The 25,462-nt window shown below is 40.0% G+C and overlaps 1 protein-coding gene across 11 annotated transcripts in view; it reads left to right on the forward strand.

Moving 5' to 3' along the window:
* Positions 1-25,462, forward strand: part of SEL1L2 (SEL1L2 adaptor subunit of SYVN1 ubiquitin ligase) — a 63,787-nt gene that overhangs the window by 1,661 nt on the left and 36,664 nt on the right. For 9 of the 11 annotated variants that reach the window (XM_025180472.2, XM_075925635.1, XM_006114699.4 and 6 more), the window contains exons 2-5: positions 9,086-9,135; positions 15,308-15,362; positions 21,194-21,299; positions 22,944-23,106. In XM_025180472.2, the coding sequence (XP_025036257.2) occupies positions 9,086-9,135; positions 15,308-15,362; positions 21,194-21,299; positions 22,944-23,106 (374 nt within the window). The remainder of the gene's footprint in view (positions 1-9,085; positions 9,136-15,307; positions 15,363-21,193; positions 21,300-22,943; positions 23,107-25,462) is intronic. The other 2 variants (XM_075925634.1, XM_075925633.1) reach the window with 2 other exon arrangements.

Genomic DNA, 25,462 nt, shown 5'->3' on the forward strand with positions numbered 1-25,462 from the left:
CCGACATGTACAACAATTACCCTCTTTGCGTTGCATTGTTTCAGGTTGTAGGTCACAAATTAGTTTGAGCAATCTCAAATTCGATTTTGGTGTTAGAGCGAGGATTTTATTTTGAGTGTCTGGGCACGTTGGACCCAACTTTTAGATTTTAAAATAGATTTTTATCATGATCTAAGACTGAGAATTGTTTAATTGAAAACACACAACTCCAAACTTGAATACACACACACGCATTTGCACCCAAACATTGCAGTATTGTATTAGTGCATGAGACAAAATATGAGTAGAAAGTGTATGAAAAAAATTAAACTTTAAACTTTCTAAGCTGAGAGAAATGAGAGAGGAAAAAACCATTAAGCAGGGCAAGTTATATAATATTGGAGTAGTTTAAAAATATTTTAGCCTGTTTGTATTATTATCATAAGGAAATGTGTTTTTAGAATATTGAATTTAACCTCTAACACTGAAAGAATTTTGAAAAATGTAGTTTAGCCATAATAATCTGTATATAAATAGCGCTTGTTCTTTCCCATTTCCCAGCTTGCATGCAATAGATACAGGAAAGTGAAACATATAGTTGATAGTTCATTTCAGATCAGTTTCACTTTCTAGTTCCTGTACTTAACTGTGCTGCTTAAGTTGCAACCATTGTAGGGAAATATTAAATCTAAACAACAAATTTTGTTTCAATTATTTTTATAACAGTAAGGCAAAAATGGCATAGATAACCCATCTGACTTAATCAGTATTGTCCTTGGGCATAAAGTTCCACTTTCACTACTCACATTGGATGATCAAGGCCAATAACCCTGATCACACAGTGAGCTGGGTGTGGCTGGTCTGGGTTGAGCTCCATGGAAATCAAGAGTTACACAGAGAGCAGGGTCATTCAGACTCAATTGCGGGGTCAGGGCCTTAATTAGCAAAATAAAACTTATAAATAAAAGCTAAAGTTTAGATCAAAAACTATTTCAGACTTTCACTTAAATGTGTGTTTTGATTTTAGTCAATTACATATATTTAGGTCCAATCCTGCCAATAGTTATGCATATAAATAACTTTTCTCATTTGAGCAAAATAACTCACATGCATAAGTGTTGGCATGATCAGGCTTCTCTATAGTGAAACATTCTGTCAGTCTTGACCAACAAACCTAAATTTTGGACTTTCCTCTTTCTAAATAATTTATCCAAAAATTGTTGAATGTTGTTTCAATCTTTATTTACCTATTTGCTTTTAAGTTGCAAACATGCAATCTAAAAAGGAAAAATGTAGAAAAAAATAAACAAAAGAAAATATTTAATGGTATCAAGTCCTTCTATAAATGTTCCAAAAGTGATCATTATGAAATATTTAAGTGCAAAAAATGGACATCTTCATGAGATGTATAAAATGAATAATTTGCATGTGTGAAAAAGCATGCAAAATGTGTTTTGAAAAATCTAAAAATGGGACATGCTGAAAAAGTTTCACAAGATATTTATATTCAGGGAGCAAAAATGTATCGCGTTGCAAAATCTGACTCAAATTTCTTTGAATACATATATCAAGATTTGTTTTGTATTATATTGCGACAGTAACAAAAGACTGCTATATTCTGGTAAAAACAAATTAATAAGTGTAACAAGCTAATACTGAGATCTTAAAATGCAGAGAAAAAAATTCACATGATCTATTTAATAACTTACTCTGTCAATGATTTATTTTATAAATATCAAACAAATTAAATGCAATCTGCCACCCTCCCCCCAAAAAAACAAGGCTGATTACCTTTTAATTTCCAGATTTCTCTCATTATCTAGTCTTTTGTTATAAAAAGTTGCCAGAATGATTGTAGGCCTGTTCTAGAACCAGTTCATGGAAGGCTGACCTTTATAGGGCTTTAGATCACACACTATAATACTTCTAGAATAGTGATAGAGATGTAGCCGTGTTAGTCTGGTGTAGCTGAAACAAAATACAGGACTATGTAGCACTTTAAAGACTAACAAGATGGTTTATTAGATGATGAGCTTTCGTGGGCCAGACCCACTTCCTCAGATCAAATAATGGAAGAAAATAGTCACAACCATATATACCAAAGGATACAATTTAAAAAAAATGAACACACATGAAAAGGACAAATCACATTACAGAACAGAAGGGGGATGGGGGGGGGGGGGGAAGGAAGGTGAATGCCAGTGAGTTAATGATATTAGAGGTGGGGAAGGGGAAATGTCTGTGAGTTAATAGTATTAGAGGTGATAATTGGGGAAGCTATCTTTGTAATGCGTAAGATAGCTGGGGTCTTTGTTAAGTCCAGTGCGGAGAGTGTCGAATTTTAGCATGAATGCCAGTTCAGAGGATTCCCTTTCAAGTGCAGATTTGAATGTCTTCTGAAATAGGATGCAGGTTAGCAGGTCATTGAGACTGTGTCCTTTCTGGTTGAAAGTGTCCGTCTGCTATGTACATTGGACAAACGTCTCAGACCCTTCGCCAAAGAATCAATGCCCACAAAACAGACATTAGACAGGATCACAAAGAAAAAACAGTTGCTTGTCATTTCAACCAAAAAGTAACCGTTAGTTCTAGCTTATGATGGACATATCAACGCCTTTCACAAGTACTCCACTTAGGACTTACAGCACTAGAAGTCTATACTGAAAAATTCTTGATTTGATCAAACTCACTGATATTTTTTGCTTAAAAGATGCTGGTTTGATACAAGATATTGGGAGAGATTATTCACAGGTTATCGTGTCAATCATACAGTAACAAAACAAAGTAAGATTTTTCTAAGCCAACGTATATATTAAGGCTCAAATTACATTAGGACATTGTATTTGCATTCAGTCCATACATCTTGTGTTTTTCAGCTTCTACAGATGTAGATTTTTTTCCAAAGAAAATTTACTTTTATGTCTGTGAGATCTAATTGCACAGTTTTATTATTTTTTGCTAAAGACTATTTGGCACATCCTTTTTCTCCAACATTGGAACATTTAAAATTAACAGTTTATATAAAGAAACTTTTATTTGTTTTGTATGAATTTGTCCACCCAGAAGCAGGGAAGAGAAAAACATTTTGAAAACAGGAAAACATAGTTGTAAAACCACAATGGGACTCAAGTAGTACCTGAAAGTACCGTTAACTTATTTTTTATCTGAGGGTATGTCTACACTTGCACCCTAGTTCAAACTAGGGATGCAAATGCAGGCATTTGAAATAGCCAATGAAGCGGGGATTTAAATATCCTGCACTTCATTAGTATGATCTTGCCGGCGCGTTACTCCGAATGCCAGCTGTTTCGAAAGTGAAAGTGCGTGCCGGGACGCGTTTGTTCGAATCAAACCCCTTGGTTCGAACTAACGTGTCCCGGCGTGCACTTTTACTTTCGAAACAGCTGTTGATCGGAGTAACGCGCCAGCGAGATCATGCTAATGAAGCACGGGATATTTAAATCCCCGCTTCATTGACTATTTCAAATGCCTGCATTTGCGTCCCTACTTCAAACTAGGGTGCAAATGTAGTCATACCCTGACTGCATTGAAGTTCATGGTTTTCTTTTGAATCTGCATTTATAAAATATATAGTAATCATTTAGCATCTATCTGTATATTGTTCTTCATGGCTGCTGACTGTCACAGCCTCTTGGGGTGACTTCTCAAAGTGCCTCAGCTTCACCTAACTGGTCCCCCATGGTTTGTGTCTACAGTATCACCTTCCTTTCAGTCTACCAGCCCTTCACTTCCTGAGTTTGTCATCTCTTCCAGTTGCCCTTGCTTTGATGTTTTCTTGAAGGCTGTCTGGTGCAGGTCTGTCAGTACTTTGCTCCTCCTACCTTTCTGCCTTCCTTTTTTTTCTCTGCATGCTTCCCTTCATAGAAGACCCTATTTCTTTTATTGCTTGCAGCAGTGGGTACCTGCCTCCGTAACTAGCATCTCTGGCAGCTGCAAGCTGCTGCTTGTAAACAGGAGGGATGTTCCTCCCCTTCTTCCTTTGTTCAATATGGGTTTGTTAACACCATTACATATCTTCCTTATAAGACCAAAGCCCCTGCCTTGGCTAGCACAGGTTACCTCCCTGGGCAGAAAAATTGGTGTTATGATGCAAGTTTTCTGCTTAGGGCTGTATTCGAAAGGCATATGGTTGTAGCAACAATTATCATGTCTGGTTTGTTTCTTTCATCATATTCAGCCAACATAAGGGGGCATAATCAGTAACTAATATACACTAATTTGCTAGGAAGTAGTACCAGAGATTCTTGATTGCCTATTCAGCAGCCAATCACTTTTTTTTCTATTACTGAGATCACTTTCCCACAGGTGGAAGAGTTTCCAGCTTATATACACAATTATGTGTTCATCTCCATCTGCCTCTTGGAAAAGGACAACCCCTAGTCCTCTTTCAGACCCAGAGAATTTCTGTAAGATATATGGGCTTATAATCAGCACTGTCTACTATTAAGATTGTCCAGTATTTTGCTTTATAATACTCTGTTTTCATTTGCTTATAACTTTGCCAAAATATAAATATTTGGTCTGAAATTTTACATGCCAGCTGTCTGCCATGGGCTCAATTTTTCTAGAAGGTTTTAGGCAAAAGGGTATTTTTAGTGAAAATCATGGGAAGGTCACAGGCTTCTATGACTTTTGGTCTGTTGCCCGTGATGTGTTCATGATTTTCACTACAAATGCCAATAACAAACCCTATTAATAAGTTAGTGGGTATTCTTCAGTGTTTAGCTCCAGGGAGAATTACTCTCCCTATAAATGAAATGATACCGAAGCCTGCCAAATCTCTGTGGAATACTCCAGTGTCTACAAACATATTGACAAGTGATATTATGTCCTCATACAACGTTAGGCACATTTTAGTTCACTGGTTGTGACTGTGGCAAATGAGTGTGGCAAGAGAAGGTATAAGTCTACTCCTAAAAACAAAGTCTAAAAAGTTAAATTTTATGGGAGCGGAGGAAAACGTATTAAACCTCCTCATTGTAAGTGCATGCAGCCAACCAGCGAGCATTATTGTTTAAATATGACTTTGTAAATTGGGACACAATGTTTTCAGCACTTCCCAGAATGTTCTAGGGAAGAGTTGCAGGCATTTATTACAGAAGACCATTTGGTGACCAAGACTTTTTTACCATCAGCACTGCATGCAGTAGATGCTTTGTTTACTTACAACCTTAGCTGTGATGATAAGGGCCTCATGGCTACAGAACTCCAGTATAGCTCCCGAAGTTTAAAATCATAGGCTGTGTCTAGACTGGCCAGTTTTTTCGGAAAATCAGCCGCTTTTCCGGAAAAACTTGCCAGCTGTCTACACTGGCCGCTTGAATTTCCGCAAAAGCACTGACTTCCTACTGTAAGAAATCAGTGCTTTTTGCGGAAATACTATGCTGCTCCCGTTCGGGCAAAAGTCCCTTTTGCGCAAAAGGGCCAGTGTAGACAGCTGAGATTTGTTTTCCGCAAAAAGGAGCCTGGGGCCAGCGAAGGACTCAGAGTGCCCTGCAGGCCCCAGTCTTCATGCGGTGCTTCCTCTTTGAAATGTACAAGAACCCCAGCAGGGAATCTTGTACATTTCAAGGTTGGAATGCCATGTGGTGCCCGGGGCAAGTGGGAAGTTCCCAGAGAGTCCCCACTGGGGCTCTTGTACATTTCAAAGCGGAAGCACCGCATGGAGCCTGGGGTCAGCCGGGGACTCAGAGTCACACACTGGCCCCAGGCTCCATGCTGCTCTTCTTCTTTGAAATGCACAAAAGCCCCCGCTCAGGACTCTTGTACATATGAAAGTTGGCACATTGCGTGGAGTCCGGGACTACCGGGGAGTCCCCGCTGGGGCTTTTGTACATTTCAAAGTGGAAGCGCCCTCATGGAGCCTGACACTGGGCTCCACACAGCATTCTGAGTTTGAAATGTACAAGAGTTTCCAGCGGGGGCTCTTGTGCATTTCAAAGAGGAAGCACAGCATGGAGCCTTGGGCCAGCGCGGGACCCTGAGTCCCCCACAGACCCCAGGCTCCATGCGGTGCTTCTGCTTTGTAATCTCATAGATTATTCAGTTAGTTAATCAATCGAAATTTAACATCCCTACACTGAGGTCCCTATAAGTCTGAGAATTCAAGTTTTTTTTCTCTGATATGAGCAATTACAGCTGAGTTGCTTACCTATATTGTAACTGCCATTCTTTGAGATGTGGGTGCAGTCATGGATTCCACAATCCATCCTTCATGCCCTCTGCCTCCAAGCCTTCGTGTGTGAATGCCAATGCAAAGAAACTGAGGGGTTTGGGGGCACCACTGCCGTTATATAGCCAAGGGTGGGGGGACTACAAGGGCCAAAGGATAGGTGCTGCTTTGATGGATACTACTAATCAAAGTTCTTCAGCGTTAGTTTGCTGGGTGCCTGCACACCTGACTTGACCACGTATGTGCCCGCATCTCAAAGAGCAACAGTGACAATATAGAAAAATAACCATTTTTTGCAAGAACATTGTCAATGTTTAAAGAGAAGATAATTTAAAATTAATTCATTTCTCAGTCAAAATGAAATGTTACTAGAAGCTGACACCATTAAAAAAATTCTAAAATACCATGTTTGTGAAGTACAGATTCCCTATAAAATTTGAATTCTAAAAGTTCTATGCTCAATGAGTTGTGTAGAATTCCACACTTAATATTTCACTTTAAAAAATTAATAGTACTTAAGTATTTATAAAATGTAACTAGATTTACCTGCTGTTGCTCAGGCTCTTAACTCAAATAAGTTTTGTTTTTCTTCATTTAAATCATTCTTCTGGGGTGGTCCTAGAGAGAGAGGACAGCCCCAGCCTCAGCCATCTCTGACCACAGCAGCTTGGGAACAAGTGAGAAGCACCTCTCCATGGCCTCTGCAGCTGCAGCAGGCACAGCTAGCAGATAGGTGCATGTGCCCCAGCTGGAGGACAGACAGACACACAAACAGACTCATGAACAGACAAACTCTCTGAAATATATAGTAAATAGCTGTTCCGGTCCGCATTTCTGCTCCCTATGGGTATTCTGTAGCATAACTGTCCCTCCTACCAGACTCCTCCCTTTCCATTTTCTGAGAAACAATTGAATTCCACACATATGTTCCTATTATCCTAGCACAACTAAACCCTGACCTTGCTTTAAGTTATGTTAAAAAGAAGCTGCATATCAAATTTGGTGGTCGTAGCTCTTACCGTTTAGGAGGCGTTCTTGAACAAATGGACTCACAGATGGACAGACAGACACATGCATGTTTCTAAAATATATAGTAAGAGATTAAAGCTCTTAAATTTGCATTAAAGCTACAAAAAAGGAAGAAAGCTCTTAGTGTTATATTGCATGATAAATGACTGTAGTACCATATTTTCCCCTTACATTTATATATCACAATTATAAAACAAATTATAAAGTAAAGACATGAATCCAATTATATCAGGTCAGTCTTGTAGTATAAATGGGAATGACCAAGTTTTCAGATATTTTTCAAAAATACCTCAGCTAAATAATAGTAGCTAGGTTTTGGTACAGTTAGGGAAGTCATTTACCAATTTAAAAAAATCTAAGAATTCAGATACAACGTAGGCATTGGTATGTAACTATAATGTTATTGTTACCCACGGTTATCTGAACCCAAAGTTGTGGTAATTAACCTGTTTTCCAAGTGATCTCAGGAAATAAATCAGTGGGAGACACAGTACCTCTGTGTGATAAATGATTGTTACACACAAGAATGCTTCTACCAAAAATATTGTTTTTTACTGAGTACAAAGCACACATCTAAAATAGAAATAGTCTTAGCACACCCCATAATTAGTTACTCTAAGTGTGAGGTGACATTGATTGACAACAGGGTTCCAGTGACCAACCTCTCTCTTAGCTGTTGGGGAATTTCATGTCAGTGATTCCTTATTAACAAAAAAATGCCCGTAACTAAACTCTCTATAGATTTTTCTCAGGCACATAACTCATTATAAACCCTACTAGACTAAATTTCCCTAGCAATAGCCAATAATAATTCATTATTCTCCTTATCAGCAAAGTAGCCTCAGCAAAAAACCTTATGAACACAGGCACCCAGAATCAAGATCAGTTTTCTAGATTCTCCACTGCTTCTCATGAATCTGTCCTTTCACTTTAGCTATCCTAGTTAGTTAGTATCCTAGTTAGTTTCCTGTACCCACAAAAGCTCATGATACCATCTACATGTTTTGTTAGTCTATAAAGTGCTACCAGACCATTTGCTTGCTGTTTTTTTCTGCAACAGATTAACTCAGCTACCCCCTGAAGCAGTAAAACTGCAGTTAGCAGCTGTTCGTTTTGTCTGTCTGAGTCAAGGCCAGGTTTCTCCTGATACTGTAATTCCCATTGCTAGCTTATGGGGGCTAAGTACACAAGGTGGCTGCAGGTTATATCATATTCAATTCTCTCATAACGCTATCACCTTTATGCTTTTTCTTTCCTTCCCTATCCTACAGTGTATGATGTCTTTATCTCTTTATTTTGTTATACAGAGCTTATAACAAAAGAAAAATATTATAAATGTAAAGGTCAGATGATTCTCCTAAAGGAAATACAGGATTTTTTCAACATTTTTTGAATAGTGGCACGGTTGTTTTTCAGGTTATTTGCAGGTGGTAGCACTATGAGCTAACCACAGAGGAACATTTCAGTTCATGCTTACTTATTGTAGGGAACTGCAGAGGTGACGTCCATTATTCTAGCCCAGGAGCTGGAAGAGCTGTCATGGAGGACTGCAGAACTATACTACACTTTAAATTTACCCTCTAACCTGTGGTAAAGGTAATCTTCTCCAGGTCCTACAGTGGTCCCTGCATAAAGCCTGGAAGCCTTTGTACTGGAGCTCTGTACCAGGGGACCATGGTGAGCGTGCACAGTTACATTTCATCTCTGACACTGTCCATGTATTCTAACTAGGGTCCTACTGAGGAATTGGTATATTAGAATTATCTGCAAAAGCTCAATTAAAAGAATAACAAAATTAATCTTTATATGTAAGAGTACATTTTGTTTGATCAGAAATTAAATGTATAACAAAATGCATTTTCTGATGGCTTTTGTTATTTTTAGAAACAGAAAAAAATTTTGAAAACCCGAAGGAAAACAATGTTTCAAAACAGGTAAATACATCTCAAGGTGGAGTTTATGGGTTGATTGCTTCAGGCTTTTCCTCCCAAACTAACTATGGTTTATAATATGGAGATTATCTATTTTTCTCTTAATCGGTGTAAAATGATGCTTTAAATAAGGACTTTACAGTAGTCTGAAGTAGGGCCAGTCCTAACCAATTGGCGGGTAGATGTCCACTGCAGTTCTATCTGTAGCCCACGAGACATTTTGTTTACTGTTGCCCACACACAGGGTGGCCAGATTCTGCTGGTTTTCATCCATATAGTTTTTTTCCTACTGGTATTTCAAAAGTGACATGCACATAAAGCAAGGACACGTGGAGTGAGGTTCATGGTGATTGCATACTGATTACACACATTGTCAGAGTTATGTGCTCCCTCTGCATCAAGTCAAAATGCTGATACAGTTCAATTGGCACACCCTGCATAATCTAGGTATGCAAGCTCAGTTAGCAAACTCTCCTATCCAGGGAGACCATCTTGGTCAGTGTTTCTCAACCAGTGGTAGGAGTACCCTTTAGGGTACTCGAGAGAAGTCTGGGGGATATGTCAACACAACTGAAATTTGGAGAAAACTGAATTTTTGTTTTAAGTTTTACAGCACTTTATTATTTTGTACTTTTTACACCCAAAAACTTCATTGCCTGCCCAGTTACGATTAAGTAATTTAAACAAACGTGTTGCAATGGTAGAAGAAACTATGTTGGATTGATCAAGGATGAGGATATACACATTTTTAAAAGTGTCCACTGATTTTCAGTTTGTCAGATTTGAAGTCCAATATTAAGGCACTTTGGACTTGAACATCTGCATCCCCCTATGATGAAATACGCATTTCTGAAAGGCAGGTTTTAGGACCCTGATTCAGTGCCCACAGAAGACAGTGGAAAGGATTCTATTGATTTCAATGGATATTGGATCTGACTTAAGCTATCTCAGGCTAGACTCCCCAAAATTGAACCAATCATAACTGGGAGATATATTTAAATATTTTGGCCTCAATTGATCAAGTGGTTGTGCAATCTTTTAAAACCATGTTTACCAGATGTGATCAGTTATAAGTTTAAAGCTTCAGTTGTGGTAAGTATAAAATACGTTAATCAAATTTGCTTGGATGACACACACAACTATTTATAGTAGTGCACTTCTTGAAACATGAGCCCATTTTGTTCAGAAAACAAGTTGAATTTTATTGTTTTTACTTAAAATAAAAAGCTATTTGGAAGAAACTTCATGTGTGCTTATGGTTTTGGTACAGAGAACAAATTTTTCATAACCCTTTAAATTCTAATCTATTTCTGTTAAAGACTTGTCTAGTTTAGACTGAATCATTTTTGTTTTTGTGGCCATTCTTCAAGTGAAACAATATAAAGACTTCTTATCTGAGCATCAGTCTGAAAGAAATATTCATTTGTTAAATAATTCAGCTATCTCTGTAGACATTGCTTACAATGCATTTGAGAACTAAAATTGCGATTTTTGGATTAGTAAACATTATGCCAAACAGCAGCAAGAGAAATATATGTTCAACATGGGGGACTTCTACAATTTATGAAACAGTAGCCAGAATTCTGTTTTTGAACTCTGCCTCATACATTTTTAAAAGCTTATTATGGTAGGCTGTCTCAACTAATATTGCAAGACAATTTTCATCATAACTTAAGTTTTTGAAGTCAAGTTCTTAATCTCTTATTAATAATGTCTATGTCTACTTTCAGTCTAGAAGTGAGTACTTCTGGAACATTTCCATAAAGATTCTTTTAGCCATTTTTGAGCTAGTGGAGAGACTAAAATCATTTTTTTCTACTGTATGCTGAGGAATGATACAGAACATCTTTAATCTTCCCCCTTAAATCTTAATAAGCTTTCTACCTTGGGGTCTCTTGGGAGGGTGTGGAGGAGCTCTGCACCTGCTGAAGCAGCTCTCTTCACTAAAGGCTTGTCTACACTACAGAGAAGATCAAAGCTGCCACAGTTGATCTTCCAGGGTTCGAATTAGCATATCTAGTGAAGACACACTAATTCAAAATGAGAGGACACTCCCATCAGTGCCGGTAGTCCTGCTCCTATGAGGAGTAAGGCAAGTCAAAAGGAGAGTGTGCTCCCAACAACTTCCTGCTGTGTGGACAGTGCCAAAATGTGATTTAATATACTTCGACTCCAGCTATGTAACTAACGTAGCTGCAGTTGCGTATCTTAAGTCAACTTTCTCCTTTTGTGTAGATGAGGTCTAAGAGTATTCATGAAGTGCCAGTTATGGCTGTATTGTGGCTCCTTTTTACCAGGTTAGCTAGCACGTATTGTTACAAGACAACAACTTAACTCTTCCCTTTTAGCTTTCTGGAGACTTTGATGTCCATGGGCCAGGTCCTCAATTTGTTTAAGTCAATGAAGCTACTCAAGTTTACAGCAGCCAATGATCTGACCATTGAGACCGAAACCCTTCAATGATTTAGGGGAGATACCATCTTGGAGTCTAAATAGTGGGTAATTTCCATTTGGTGGTCTCCATTTGTTAATAAAACCCTATTGCTTTTAGACATCAGTTTCAGGTAACTTTTTCTTGTCACAAAAACATATGGTAATCCAGCATTTCTTTTAGAGTTTCTATCCTGTTGAATTAATGACCTCACTATTCAAACCTTACCAATGAAAGGGGTTTGTGACATTTAATTGAACAGATTCTCCCTGCTGACTGTTTTGTACTAACAGGAATGACCTATTTGGACAAGCAGATGTTAGCTACTCCGACTGTATTGAGTCCAATTTTGTCTGTAACCTCGGCCCCTCTTGTCTTTTCTGCTTGCATAAGGAGTGTTGTAATAGCCCCCAGGAAAAACTCCAAGGCTACATCTAGATTGCATCCCTTTTTTGTAAAAGGGATGCAAATTAGACATATTGCAATTGCTAATGAAGCGGGGATTTAAATCTCCCGTGCTTCATTAGCATAAAAATGGCTGCCGCTTTTTTTCGGCACAGAGCTTTGCCGGAAAAAAGCGCCAGTCTAGATGTGGATCTTTTGGAAAATAAAGCCTTTTCTGAAAGATCCCTTATCCCTCTTAAAATAAGGGATAAGGGATCTTTCGGAAAAGGCTTTATTTTCCGAAAGATCCGCGTCTAGACTGGCACTTTTTTCCGGCAAAGCTCTGTGCCAAAAAAAAGTGGCAGCCATTTTTATGCTAATGAAGTGGGGAAGATTTAAATCCCCGCTTCATTAGCAATTGCGATACATCTAATTTGCATCCCTTTTACGAAAAATGGATGCAATCTAGACGTAGCCCAAGTGTCATGAGTTTCCTCAGTCAATGTAAAGCTGACAGAAGAGCTCTACATCAGTCCTCAACATATGTCATATCTAGATTTATTAGGTAAAATTCACATTCAATAATAGCCAACATAAGTTGTAGTTTCTTTGAATATATATATAGTATTTTCTGTTCCTATTGAATAAATGCATAGTTTAATATAGTGTTATAGTATACAATAAAATGTGTAAGCTGCACAACTATTAATAGCACATCAGAAACCTAATTTTGATTATTCTGTGTGACTTTAATGTTCATTGTATTACTGTAGTAAGTTTACATAATTTTGCCTCTTTGAAATACAAACATTAGCTTAATTTTGAAATCGCTTCTGTAAAATATGTAACAGCAGAGTGCAACTCCATTTGTCTTTTCTATTTGATGATGCATGTTTGACATGCAAGTGAACAAAAAGATAAATTAACTATGGCATTGCTAAGAGGACACAATACTTCCTCTAATAAATTCTTTGCCTCTTTTCAAAGGGTCACAGTTATTCTTTCAGCTTAGACTTGTCTTACTGCCTACAGCAAAATTGGTTTTAATAGACTTACACAAGCTTAAGGAAAGATGATGTAGTAATGTTCCAGAGAAAATAAAAAAGTGCTTCAACTGAACCATCTCATGCAAATATAATTTCACCTAAAGGATATACACATGAACAAGAATCTCAGGCTGTGGAGGACAAATTATTTAAATATTATATTGTCAAGATTAGATAGATTTTAGTCACTTTGGAGGAGAATTACTTTCAGTTAAAAGGGCAGGAAAGGTCCAGCCACTAGTCCACCCCTTTTTCAAAAGAACCCCGTAAACCTCATTTTTTGAGGAATAATAGTTCTTTTGAAAAAAGGGAGGTTTTGCACAAAAAAACTCGTCTAGACTGCTTTTTTCCTGAAAAAACCTGTTCCGAAAAAGGGATTTGAAGAAGATATATAAATTCATGCCTAATTTGCATATCTTCTTTCAGAAGCCAAGCGTAGTCTAGATGTGCCCTCAGAGGCCAAGGAGAACAATTTTTCTCTCTCCTCCTTGTGACACCCTTTTAGATACCTGAAAACCGCTATCATGTCCCCTCTCAGTCTTCTCTTTCCCAAACTAAACAAGCCTAATTCTTTCAGTCTTTCTTCAAAGGTCATGTTCTCTAGACCTTTAATCATTCTTGTTGCTCTTCTCTGGACCTTCTCCAATTTCTCCACATCTTTCTTGAAACGTAGTGCCCAGAAGTGGACACAATACTCCAACTGAGGCCTAATCAGTGCAGTGTAGAGCAGAAGAATAACTTCTCGTGTCTTGCTCACAACACTCCTGTTAATGCATCTCAGAATCGTGTTTCTTTTTTTGAAACGGTGTCATACTGTCGATTCACATTTAGCTTGTGGTCCAGTGTGACCTCTAGATCCCTTTCTGCAGTCCTCCTTCCTACACGGTCGCTTCCCATTCTGTATGTGTGAAACTGATTGTTCCTTCCTAAATGGAGTATTTTACATTTGTCCTTTTTAAACTTCATCCTTTTTACCTCAGACCATTTCTCCAGTTTGTCCAGATCATTTTGAATTATGACCCTAGGCTTCAAAGCAGTTGCAACCCCACCCAGCTGGGTATCATCAGCAAACTTAATAAGTGTATTCTCCATGCCAATATCTAAATAGTTGATGAAGATATTGAACAGAATCGGTCACAAAACAGACCCTTGCAGAACTTCACTTGTTATGTCTTTCCAGCAGGATTATGACCCATTAATAACTACTCTCTGAGGGTATGTCTACACTACCCCCCTAGTTCGAACTAGGGGAGTAATGTATGCATACCGAACTTGCTAATGAAGCCCGGAATTTGAATTTCCCTGGCTTCATTAGCATAAAGCCGGCTCCGCCATTTTTAAAAGCCGGCTAGTGCGAACCCCGTGCCGCGCGGCTACACGCGGCACGGGCTAGATAGTTCGAACTACGTAGCCATTCCGATCTATCTGTACACCTCGTTCCACGAGGCGTACAGATAGTTCGGAATAACTACGTAGTTCGAACTATCTAGCCCGTGCCGCGTGTAGCCGCACGGCACGGGGTTCGCACTAGCCGGCTTTTAAAAATGGCGGAGCCGGCTTTATGCTAATGAAGCCCGGGAAATTCAAATCCCGGGCTTCATTAGCAAGTTCGGTATGCATACATTACCCCCCTAGTTCGAACTAGGGGGGTAGTGTAGACATACCCTGAGAATGGTTAACCAGTCAGTTATACACCTACCTTACAGTAGCCCCATCTAAGTTGTATTTGCCTAGTTTATTGATAAGAAGATCATGTGAGACCGTATCAGTAGTTTACCTCACTTATGGAGATGAGATTAACGTCTACGTAGAGCAAGGCCTTCTCAGCTTTTGCTCCCAGGCTGTGGAATTATCTTTAACATGGTGCCAATGTTAGCATTGTTTTGGTGTTAGGGTAAAGCCACCTTTTTTACTCATGCTTTTATTAGTGTTTGAATCTATATGTGTATGTTCCTCCTCTCGAGACTTTTTAGCAGGTTTTATGTCCCTCTGGGGTCTCATATTTTAATTTTTTATATACATTTGTATCGTATTTTAAAAAATTTGTAAGCCACCTTGAATATTTTAAATAGAGAGGTGAGGTAAAAATATTTTAAATAAATAAATAAATAATAAGACTATGCTTAATGTATAAACATATGTATTTAGAATAAAAGAGGGTAAGGAGTTGCAACCAAGTACACATGAAATTTCATTTATTAATCCGAATATAAATTATACATGATACATTGGAAAAAGACAACTTAATATCCATATAATGTTTATCAAAAATAGTAAACCAGTTTTCAAAAATATATACAACTTATTTTTTCAGGAAGCACTGAATGAAAGTCAACTAGTGGCAATGCAAAATACATTTTCTTCACAAGGTAATAGATTTGGTTGTAAGTTCATATCTTTTATGCATCCCCTCAATTCATGGAGAGTGTTGAATATTAAGATAGTATTTACTAGAACTATACAAGCTTTCTACAAGGTAAACATTTATTAGTAAATAATTTAAGCAATGTAAGCGTGAAAGGTTCTCATGTATTTGTGAAATTCTCATGTATTTGTGATATACCATGTCCATTCCACGTACCACCTCTAGTTAATGCAATACTGTTGGCAGTCAAAATGCTGTTGATTGTCAAAATGTTGATCTAATATATCTGTTCTATCTCTAATTGATTTAAAAACACCACAACACATTATCTTAAAAAATGGCATTCATAATACAAAGGAAATTGCAATCTCATGCTGAACAGTAAGAGGACGATCCTCGTGTGGAGGATCCTCTCCTCACATACAGCTCTCCTATTATGTTCATAATAGCAAAACACTAAGGATGAAATCTTGGCCTCATCCAAATCAATGGACGTTTGTGATTGATTTATATGTGGCTAAGATTTCACAATTCAGCAAAATATTTAAGCACATATTTAATTTTGAGCATGCACTAAAGTCTATCAACATGCAGCAAAGTGCTTAAGTTTTTAAGTTGATGCTTAAATTCTTTGCTAAATTTGGGGCTCAAAATGCATTGGTCACTAAAATTGCATTTAGGCAATATTTTATATGCTAGAAAAAAAGATTTTAAAATAATCTTTCCAAAAGTATAAGAGGTAACAGAGTAATTTTAGACAACATTTGATACAACCAGTTCAAAACAGATTCTTCATAGAATAGGTACAGATTGGACCTCCCTAGTCCAGCCCCCTCAGTAGCGGAGTGATGCAAACCAGGGAGTTTGCCAGACCAGGAGAGGTCAAAGCTCCCCTGTTGGCCACCAGCCCCACTCCCAGGCTTCCCTTCAGGCTGTGGGGCTCCCCAGGCAGGGAATCCCTTTCCCTCCCTGGCCACTGTTGGCCCTGCTGCCACTGGGGCTTCCCAGGGCAAATGTTCTCCGGCCACCACTGGCCCCGCTGTGGCTGGGGTTCCTGGGGGCTTGGGCTCCCCAGCCACTGCTGACCTTGCTCCTGCTGGGGCTCCCCAGGGTTAGAGCTCCCTGGCCACCACTGCTTCTGCTGCCACCAGGTCTCCCTGGGGCTGAGCTGGCCCAGCCACCACTGGCTCAGTCGGGACTCCCCAGCCACTGCTGGTACCATCAAGGTTCCTTGGCTGCTGGACTCCCAAGTGGCTCCCTATCCCAGCCTCCAGGGCTCTTTGGTCCAGCAAGCATGGATATTACCAGATCAGAGAATCTTGGATTTGAGAGGTTGAACCTGTGGTAACAGAGAGAAGGCAAAAAAATGACTGGTTAATAAAAGTTCAATTTTCTATTAAGCATAAACAGGAGCGTCCAAAATATATTATTATATTCAGTCCAAAAAGAATTCTAAAAATGCATCACAAATGTACTCCCTTTTAAGAGCACGCTTCGTTTCCAAAACAATGCAGCATGTCCCACTCTAGGAAGAATAGAAGAGAAAATGCTTCTGACAGAGTTTTTCAGGATCAAATCAAAGCAGACTCATTATAGTTATTATATACTTTAGAACCTCTTTGAATACACAGTCTCATGCATACATATTCACTTATTCTCCACAATGATACATCCATTATCTCCATGGTAAAAGAACAATGTTTTCAAAGCTTTCAACAACAGTGAAATTGAGAGCCTAAAGATAATATTTGCAAAAAAATAAGGCCCTTTGCTGAAGAAACAAACTGTTTCTTAATAATGATAAATTGAGAGGGTGAAACATTAGCGCTCAGCCGAAAGCAGATTGTCCCAATGGAGAGGAAGCATAAAAGTACCTTTTTATGTGATCAATATTACATAGTTTACAATGTTGTAATGTGTATGTGTCAGAACAGTTGTTCACAGCTTTTCCAGTATAGTGTACCCATTTCAGGAGTCTGATTTGTTTTGTGTACCACCAAGTTTCACCTCACTTAAAACTATTTGCTTACAAAATCAGACATTAAAAACAAAAGTGTCCCAGCACACTATTACTAAAAAATTGCTTACTTTCTGATTTTGTTTGTAGGAAATTTTACTTTGTGCTGATTTTGCTAGTGTTTTTATATAGCCTGCTGTAAAACTGGGCAAATATATAGATGAATTGATGTACTCCCTGAAAGACCTCTGTAAGTCCCCAGGGGTACACTTACCCCAGCGTGAGACCCACTGTGTCAGGATGCTTTGTATATATGAGGGGTGGCCAACCCATTACAGATGAAGAGCTAAAATACTGGTAGATACAGCGCAAAGAGCCAAGGAAAAGAATTTGTTCAGCAAAAAAAAAAAAAAAAAAAGCGCTACCCCTCTTTCAGAGCCATGTGTGGCCCAAGCAGGCTTCTGTTGGCTGCAGCATCAGATCTCAAGCCAAGCAGCACCCTGCCCAGACAAGGAAAAAAAAGGGTCAGAGCAGTGGACTGTGAGAACAGCTGCGGGTGCGGGAGCTGCAATTTTTTCTTTGAAGAGCCGCACACAGCTCACAAACCGCAGGTTGGCCGTCCCACTATATATTATTACTAGCAGATGTACTCGGCATTGTGAAGTAATTTTTTTTTACTTTGTGTAAAATAAAAGGAAAATGTACATACTTTATTTAAATTATTATACTTTTCAAAAATGAAGGAAAAAAGTTTGTATTCATAAAAGAAAGTGATTCAAACATTAGATAGAGCTTGTTGGTAGGCAGTAGCTGTGTTTTTTCTGTATTTTGCTAGAATAAAAAGGGGTGGGATGTAGGAGTAAGGGCACAGTGTAGGAGGTGCAGGATTCAGGGCAGGGAGCTCAGTGCAGTGGTCTGGCAGGAAGGATGTAACCCTTCTTCTGAGTACTGCCGGCAGCAGCCAGGGCAGGGTTCAATATCTAGGGGTCCCCTTTCATCCATCTAACACAGAACTGGCTCGAGCCCCCACCCAGTAGCCTGGGAAACTCACACACCCTTGGGTGCCTCTGAGAGGCAATGCTTCCCCACTTGCAAGCACAGAGTCTGAGTGTAGAAAAGAAACTTTTAATGAAAGAGGGAGAGAAGTTACATGGCATTAACTTGGAAAAATACCACGAACAGAGTTCATAACCCCCCACAAGTAACCGTCCCAGCTCAAATGGATTGAACAATGTCCTTTGCCTCTCAGACTCTCTAGTCCAACAGTGTAAGGGTTCCATTCACTTACCCAAACTTTCTCCGTACCCTACTTCAAATGCCTCGCTTACAGCTCTGTCCAGTCAGTGTGGACCCTGACACATCACCCTGATGACTCCTCTCATTGAGTCTGAGGCCATGCCACCTTTGTGCTGCTCCTGTAGTCTGCTTGCTCCGCCTGCCACTGCTCCTACTGGCTGCTCGCCAGTCATTCCCTCCAGCCACTCCGCTGGCCACTTACCACTGCTCCTACAGGCCACCCACTGGTCGTTCCTGCCAGCCACTTCACTGGCCGCTGGCCACCCGCCACTGCGTCTACCAGCTGCCCACCAGTTGCTCCTGCCAGCAGTCTTGCTGGCTGCAATGGGTTTGGCTCTAGGCCAAATCAGTGATTTCAGCTTTTAGTGATTTCAATTCTTTAGCTACCCCCTAGGCTGGCAAAAGATTCCAGCTTCCACTAAAATAGCAAAAAGATTCCTGATGGAATCTGCTTTAGGTCTATCCTTAGAACAGGAGGGAAAAGAAACAGGTTGAACCAGTCTTACAGCTTACACCTGGCAGGCATGAAGCAGACTGGCTCAAACCCTTTCCCCCCAACTCAGTTCACTCCACTCTGGAAGGGGAGGCTTGTTCATCTGACACCCCTTATAGTGATGATGTCTTTCCTGCAAGCACTGGTGTCATATTTTACAGTTCCCACATTTAGGGGTGGCATGGTTTCTGAGCCCACAATCGTCCAAATTAGTTACAGTACATCACATTCCGTTCTAACAACCGATCCTCCATCAGCCCTGGCTGAATTGGATCTACATAACCACACTCCGGATTCCTTCCCCATCCCAGGATGAGCTGTATTTACATATCAACAGTTAATTGTCTTGCAGGGCTGCATTTCAAGCAGTCCTTTAGACCCCTGGCTTACAGGGAGAAGGGGGTGCTTACTGAGGTTGCCCAGGGTTGTGAGGGTGGCACTGCCCGAGCAGTGGCTCCTGCCAGGTGGCTGGCCCTGGCCTCCAACTTGTCCAGGATGGGTGGCTCTGGGGGCCAGCCCCAGCTTCTAGCTGCCTCCCATCATGCAGCTGCTTAGGAGGGGGTGCACTTTGGGGGTTGCTCTCAGCCTCCAGTGCCCCCTGTCCTGGGGGACAGCACTCCTGGGGCTGGCCCTGGCCTCTAGCTGCTCTCTCCCTTCCTCCCCCCAGCCTGATTCCCAGGCATGGTCTCTCTTTAGGGGGGATTTCCTGGGGAGACAGGCTGTACTTCCCAGCCCTGGGACCTTGGAACAAAAGGGAGACCATGGCAGCAGAGCCGCTGGTCAGGCAGGCTCCCATCCATCTGATACTCTGCAGTGTAACTGTCCTCCACGCTTGCTGACCCCTTTGCTCTGCAGTATTGCTGGCCTCCGATCAGCCCCTTCTTTTTCCATGTTATGAAAAACAGTCCCATTCTGTGCACTTCGCATTCTCCGGGCATGACCAAACCCTGGCCCTACTTTAAGTTAGGAAGCTGCATATCAAATTTGGTGGTCCTAGCTCTTACCGTTTTTTAGGAGGAGTTCTTGAACAAACTGACTCAAGGAGAGAGGGAGAGACAGATGCACTCTAAAATAGAGATAGAGATAGATGTGGAAAGATCCCAGGGCTCAACAGTAGCCCAAAAACTCTCCAAGTGGATCTCAAACTGCATCAGACAGTGTTACTAAGTTTATAACACAACTCCACCAGACTCTATTAATACATACTCCACAATGTCAATCTCTTCATCCATCACCTTCTTCAAGAATATCCCTATCTACGGGTACGTCTACATTTGCAGCCTATTTCAGAATAGGGCTGCAAATGTAGTTATTTGGAATTGTAAATCAAGCCCAGGATTTAAATATCCCACGCTTGATTTGCATTTTCCCGGCCGGGCGCCACTTTTGAAATTTACAAGCCCAGAATAACTGCCCACGTCTACATGTGTCAGTGAAACAGGCGTTCAAAATAAAGCCCTATTTCAAACTACCTATTAAACCTCATTGCAGGAGGAATAATAGAGGAACTCAGCACCTGCAGTGCAGGATGAATCTTTTATGGGCCTCAGTACCCAGATTGTAGTCCCACTCCCTGAGGGGTAGAGAGCACAGAGGAGCACCCACTGACAAAAACAAAAGTCAGCACCTGTACTCCGTGGTGCTGTCATTTGTAAGTGACCCAACTCCAAAGTCCCAGCCCTCCAGAGGGAATACTGTTTAGGAGGCACTTACACTGGAGCACTCCCATAGGGACACTACTCTAAGTAGTGTGCTACCAATCATTCTTCAAGACAGGGGTGACTGGTGAAGAAGGATGCAGGAGGGGCACCTCCCCGCAATACCCTTCATGTAACTTCTCTCCATGCAGCCCAGGGGAGGGACAGGATAATGGCAGGGACATTTGACTACCTGTATTTCTTTTCTTCAGTATCAGTGTTTGCAAATACCTGAACTCATGGACAAATGGATTTTGAATCTCTAATCTAAACTGAGTCAAAAAGAGAAAAATTTCAGAAACAGCAACTGTATAAGAAGAATATTTGATCTAGTTAAAATGGTTTTTTTAATTTTTAATAATAGTAAATTTATATGTTTGTGTACACTACAGTGGAAGATCTGTCTAGGAGAAAGAAGAATGAGGAACAAGGACATCACCTTTATAAAAAGAGCATCAAAATACTGAAACATTCCAAAAGCAAAAAAGAGAAGGAGAAGTAAGTTTATACTCTAGTATGTGGGCCTAAATCAATAATAAAGATAATAATGTGCTTTAAAGACAAACAAGAACATGCACAAACTGAGGAGTTTGCAGTCTAGGCTTCAGTCCTATGTGAGTTTTATCCTACTGTACAGTTCATGGCACAGATAGTCACTGACATCAGTAGAACCCTGAGAGTGGAAAAATATTACTGGGCATAACTTTTGACAGGATTGAGACTGATGATATTGAGTTCAACATTACTGAATATTTCAATTCTAGACTGATTGGCATTTAACTGGAATTTTGCATTCTACATTGGAAAAACAGTGAAAAGACACACATGTCAGCAAAAAAATCAATTTGATTCAAATTAAGTCTAAAAGTTGTGGAAAAATTCTCGTAAATTAAATAAAAAAGTCTGTTTGCCCTGGCAGGCTCCTGGGAGCTGGCGGACTGCTCCTGGGGAGCGGTGGAGGGCTGACTGGCAGTGGCTTGCTGGCTCATGTTTTGGGGCCACTGGGTGGGGCCGTGACTGCTGGCTCTGGGCTGGCAGGCTTGGAGGTGGCACAGGCACTGTGTCCAGAGTCAACCCCTTTAAGAGCCCCAGGGAGGGGGAAGGAGAGGAGTGTTCTTTGTTGATGCTGGAGTGGCCACCAGGGTTCCCTGGGAAGGCTGGAGGCCCCCTATTTCGAAATAAGTGTCTACACAGCACTTATTTTGAAATAGCTATTTCGAATTTGGCGTTATTCCTCTTGGAATGAGGTTTACCAAATTCGAAATATGCGCTCCGCTATTTTGAATTAATTTTGAAATAGTAGTTTGGCTGTGTAGATGCTAGTAAAGTTACTTTGAAATAACGGCTGTTATTTCAAAATAACTTTGCTGTGTAGACACACCCTGATATTTCTGGAAAATTCTCTAGCCATTGCATCTTCTATATCTCAAGTGAGTTATAAGAATCTATGATTTTATGATTCTATGAAAGCAGCAGCCTCACCACAATAGTTTCAGGTTGGCTAGCACTATATTTGTGGCAAACAAACTATGCACCTGAAAAGTTTCACCCAGCTCTATTTATCACATGAATTTGAAGTTACTGTTCAAAGAAGGTTGCTGCAAAGAAAGAAACTGAAACTTCTCTGCTATCAAAGAAGGATGTGTTAGTTAGTTTTCAGGAGTACAAAATAGAAATTAGTACATGAACAAGTACATTTCAGTTGCTTAATCTCCTCTTGGAGATACAAAGTCTCAGAGGGATAGCCAATGTTAGTCTATAACTTTAAAAACAATTAGCAGTCCTGTGGCACCTTAGGATACGTCTATACTACAGAGCCACTTCCAACCAGACACGTTTTTTTGGCATCCTTGTAAACCTCATTTTATGAGGAAGAAGGGATGTTCCAAAATAAGGGTTTTTTCCAACATTTGGCCCTGTGTAAATGGGCCAAATGTCGGAAAAGCCTCTTTCGGAAGAAAAATGGAAAAAAATACGCAAATTGTGGTTTGCAATTTTTCTGACTTTTCTTTGTAGTGTAGATATAGCCTTAGAGACTAGGTGTCACAGGACTGCTCATTATTCTTAGAGATATAGTTACTGTATATGAGATGAGAAATTAAGATCAGATGATTAAGCCTGAATTCCATATTATTGAATCAGAGCTTACCAACTCCTTACCAAAGCAGCAGATATGGGACATTTAAAAGCTATGGAGAAACTGGCTGATGCTTTGCTGTTTGGGTATCATGGTCTTCAAAATATAACTGCAGCTGTGACATTATATGAGACTTTGGCTGAAAAAGGATCTCATAAAGGCCAAACTGTAAGTAGGGTTTTGGGGGGTGGGAGTTAAGTGGATAAAGTTTTAAATAGGACATTGCTCAAATGAAAAGCTTATTAATATTTGAAAAGCAGTAAAGTGTGGTCTACTTCCTTTGCCTATATATTGGTATATTGTGGGACCACCCAACAATTGAGTATTAATCAAATTTGTTTTAATCATTCTCTAGCTAAATCCACTTTAAATGGTAGCACCAGATTACAACTGGAATTTTATAAATTTACTTGACTTTTCGTTATATATGTTGTTTGTTTTGTTTTTAAAACTTTATTCATGTTGCACAATTGACATAAACTAGTCACTCTCACTTACTGGTATGTTTGTAGTCAGTTTAACTTTCTCAAGCACTAGGAATAAAGTGCAATTTGAGAGGTCTATATGCTCCAGGCAATGTTTAATTAGAAACATATTCAAGTATCAGAGGGGTAGCCATGTTAGTCTGAATCTGAATAAACAACAAGAAGTCCTGTGGCACCTTATAGATTAACAGATTAATTGGAGCATAAATTTATGTGAGCAAAGACCCACTTCGTCAGATGCATGTAGTGGAAATTGCAGAGGTAGGTATAAACAGGGCTCAACAAATAACGTAATCTACTCACCCGTGGCGAGTAGATTACAACCCGGAAGAGCCGGCGCAGAACAACATACACATGCGCAGAGCGTAGAACCATGCAGCTGGCGAGCGGGGCTTGCAGCCACTTGGCAAGCCCTGGGTATAAATATACAGGCACATAAACAGAAAGGAGTACCAATCAAGAGGAAGGCCAGAGATAACGAGGTCAATTCAGTCAGGGAGGATGTCGCCCACTTCTAGCATCAGGAATGGTAACATACAAAAACCTTTAGGAGAACACTTCAGTCTCCCTGGACACACAGTAGTGGATTTAAAAGTAGTCTTCCTGCAACAAAAAAACTTCAAAAACAGACTTCAAAGAGAAACTGCAGAGCTACAATTCATTTGCAAATTTGACACTATCAGATTAGGATTAAACAAAGACTGTGAATGGCTAGCCAACTACAAATGCAGTTTCTCTTCTCTTGGTGTTCATACCTCTACATCAGCAGCTAGAAGTGGGCCACAGCCTCCCTGACTAAACTGACCTTGTTATCTCTGGCCTTCCTCTTGATTGGTACTCCTTTCTGTTCATGTGCCTGTATATTTATACCTGCCTCTGGAATTTCGACTACATGCATCTGACTAAATGGGTCTTTTCCCACAAAAGCTTATGCTCCAATAAATCTGTTAGGGTATGTCTACACTAGCCCCCTAGTTCGAACTAGGGAGGCTAATGTAGGATTTCGAAGTTGCAAATGAAGCCCGGGATTTAAATATTCCGGGCTTCATTTGCATCTGCCCGGGTGCCGCCATTTTTAAATCCCCCGTAGTCCTAACTCCGTGCCCGCGGCTACATGCGGCACAGAGTAGGTAGTTCGAATTAGGATCTCTAATTCAAACTGCTGTTACTCCTCGTGGAACGAGGTATACCATCGAATTAGAGATCCTAATTTGAACTACCTACTCCGTGCCGTGTGTAGCTGCAGGCACGAAGTTCGGACTAAGGGGGATTTAAAAATTGTGGCGCCCAGGAAGATGCAAATGAAGCCCAGGATATTTAAATCCCGGGCTTCATTTGCAACTTTGAATGCCTACATTAGCCTCCCTAGTTCAAAGTAGGGGGCTAGTGTAGACATACCCTCAGTCTATAAGGTGCCACACGACTTCTCGTTGTTATTTTACAAATATATTGTTTTCCATTACTATATCTTTAACTTTTAAATCTAATTTTTCAGACTAACCCACCACCTACTAGTAATTTGATTATTTTTAACTGTGGATATTTGTACACAGATGCTGAAAATTATGTTTAGTTGTTGCAGTTGTAGCTAGTGACATTATCCAGAATTTTAACTTTCTGCTAGACAATCGTAGTTTTCATTAAAAATACAAAATATTGTATCATTACATGATGGGGAACTTTGAGTTGCTTAATCTCCACTATTACACACCAGATGTCACTGGAAGGAATTTTGCAGGGGAGTAAATCCACATGTCTTTTAGCTACAAGGGCTAATAGGACTCCTTTCAAACCTAATGGACCTTACCCAGTTGCTAAGATTGTCTACAGAACCATGCTAGATTCTGAATCATTCACATCACCTTAGGACCTACTGTATCACCTCCATAATATGCTTAATCTACGTTCACACAATGGCAATAAATAACCAGGACCACTTGAATAGTAGACCCAATTCATCAAGATAAACCACATAATTTTAATCATAATACAACAATGAATAAGTCATCCAACCTTTCTGGATGATTCATATGTCCTTG

Source organism: Pelodiscus sinensis, chromosome 3, assembly GCF_049634645.1.
Source record: "Pelodiscus sinensis isolate JC-2024 chromosome 3, ASM4963464v1, whole genome shotgun sequence".
Lineage (NCBI taxonomy): Eukaryota > Metazoa > Chordata > Testudines > Trionychidae > Pelodiscus > Pelodiscus sinensis.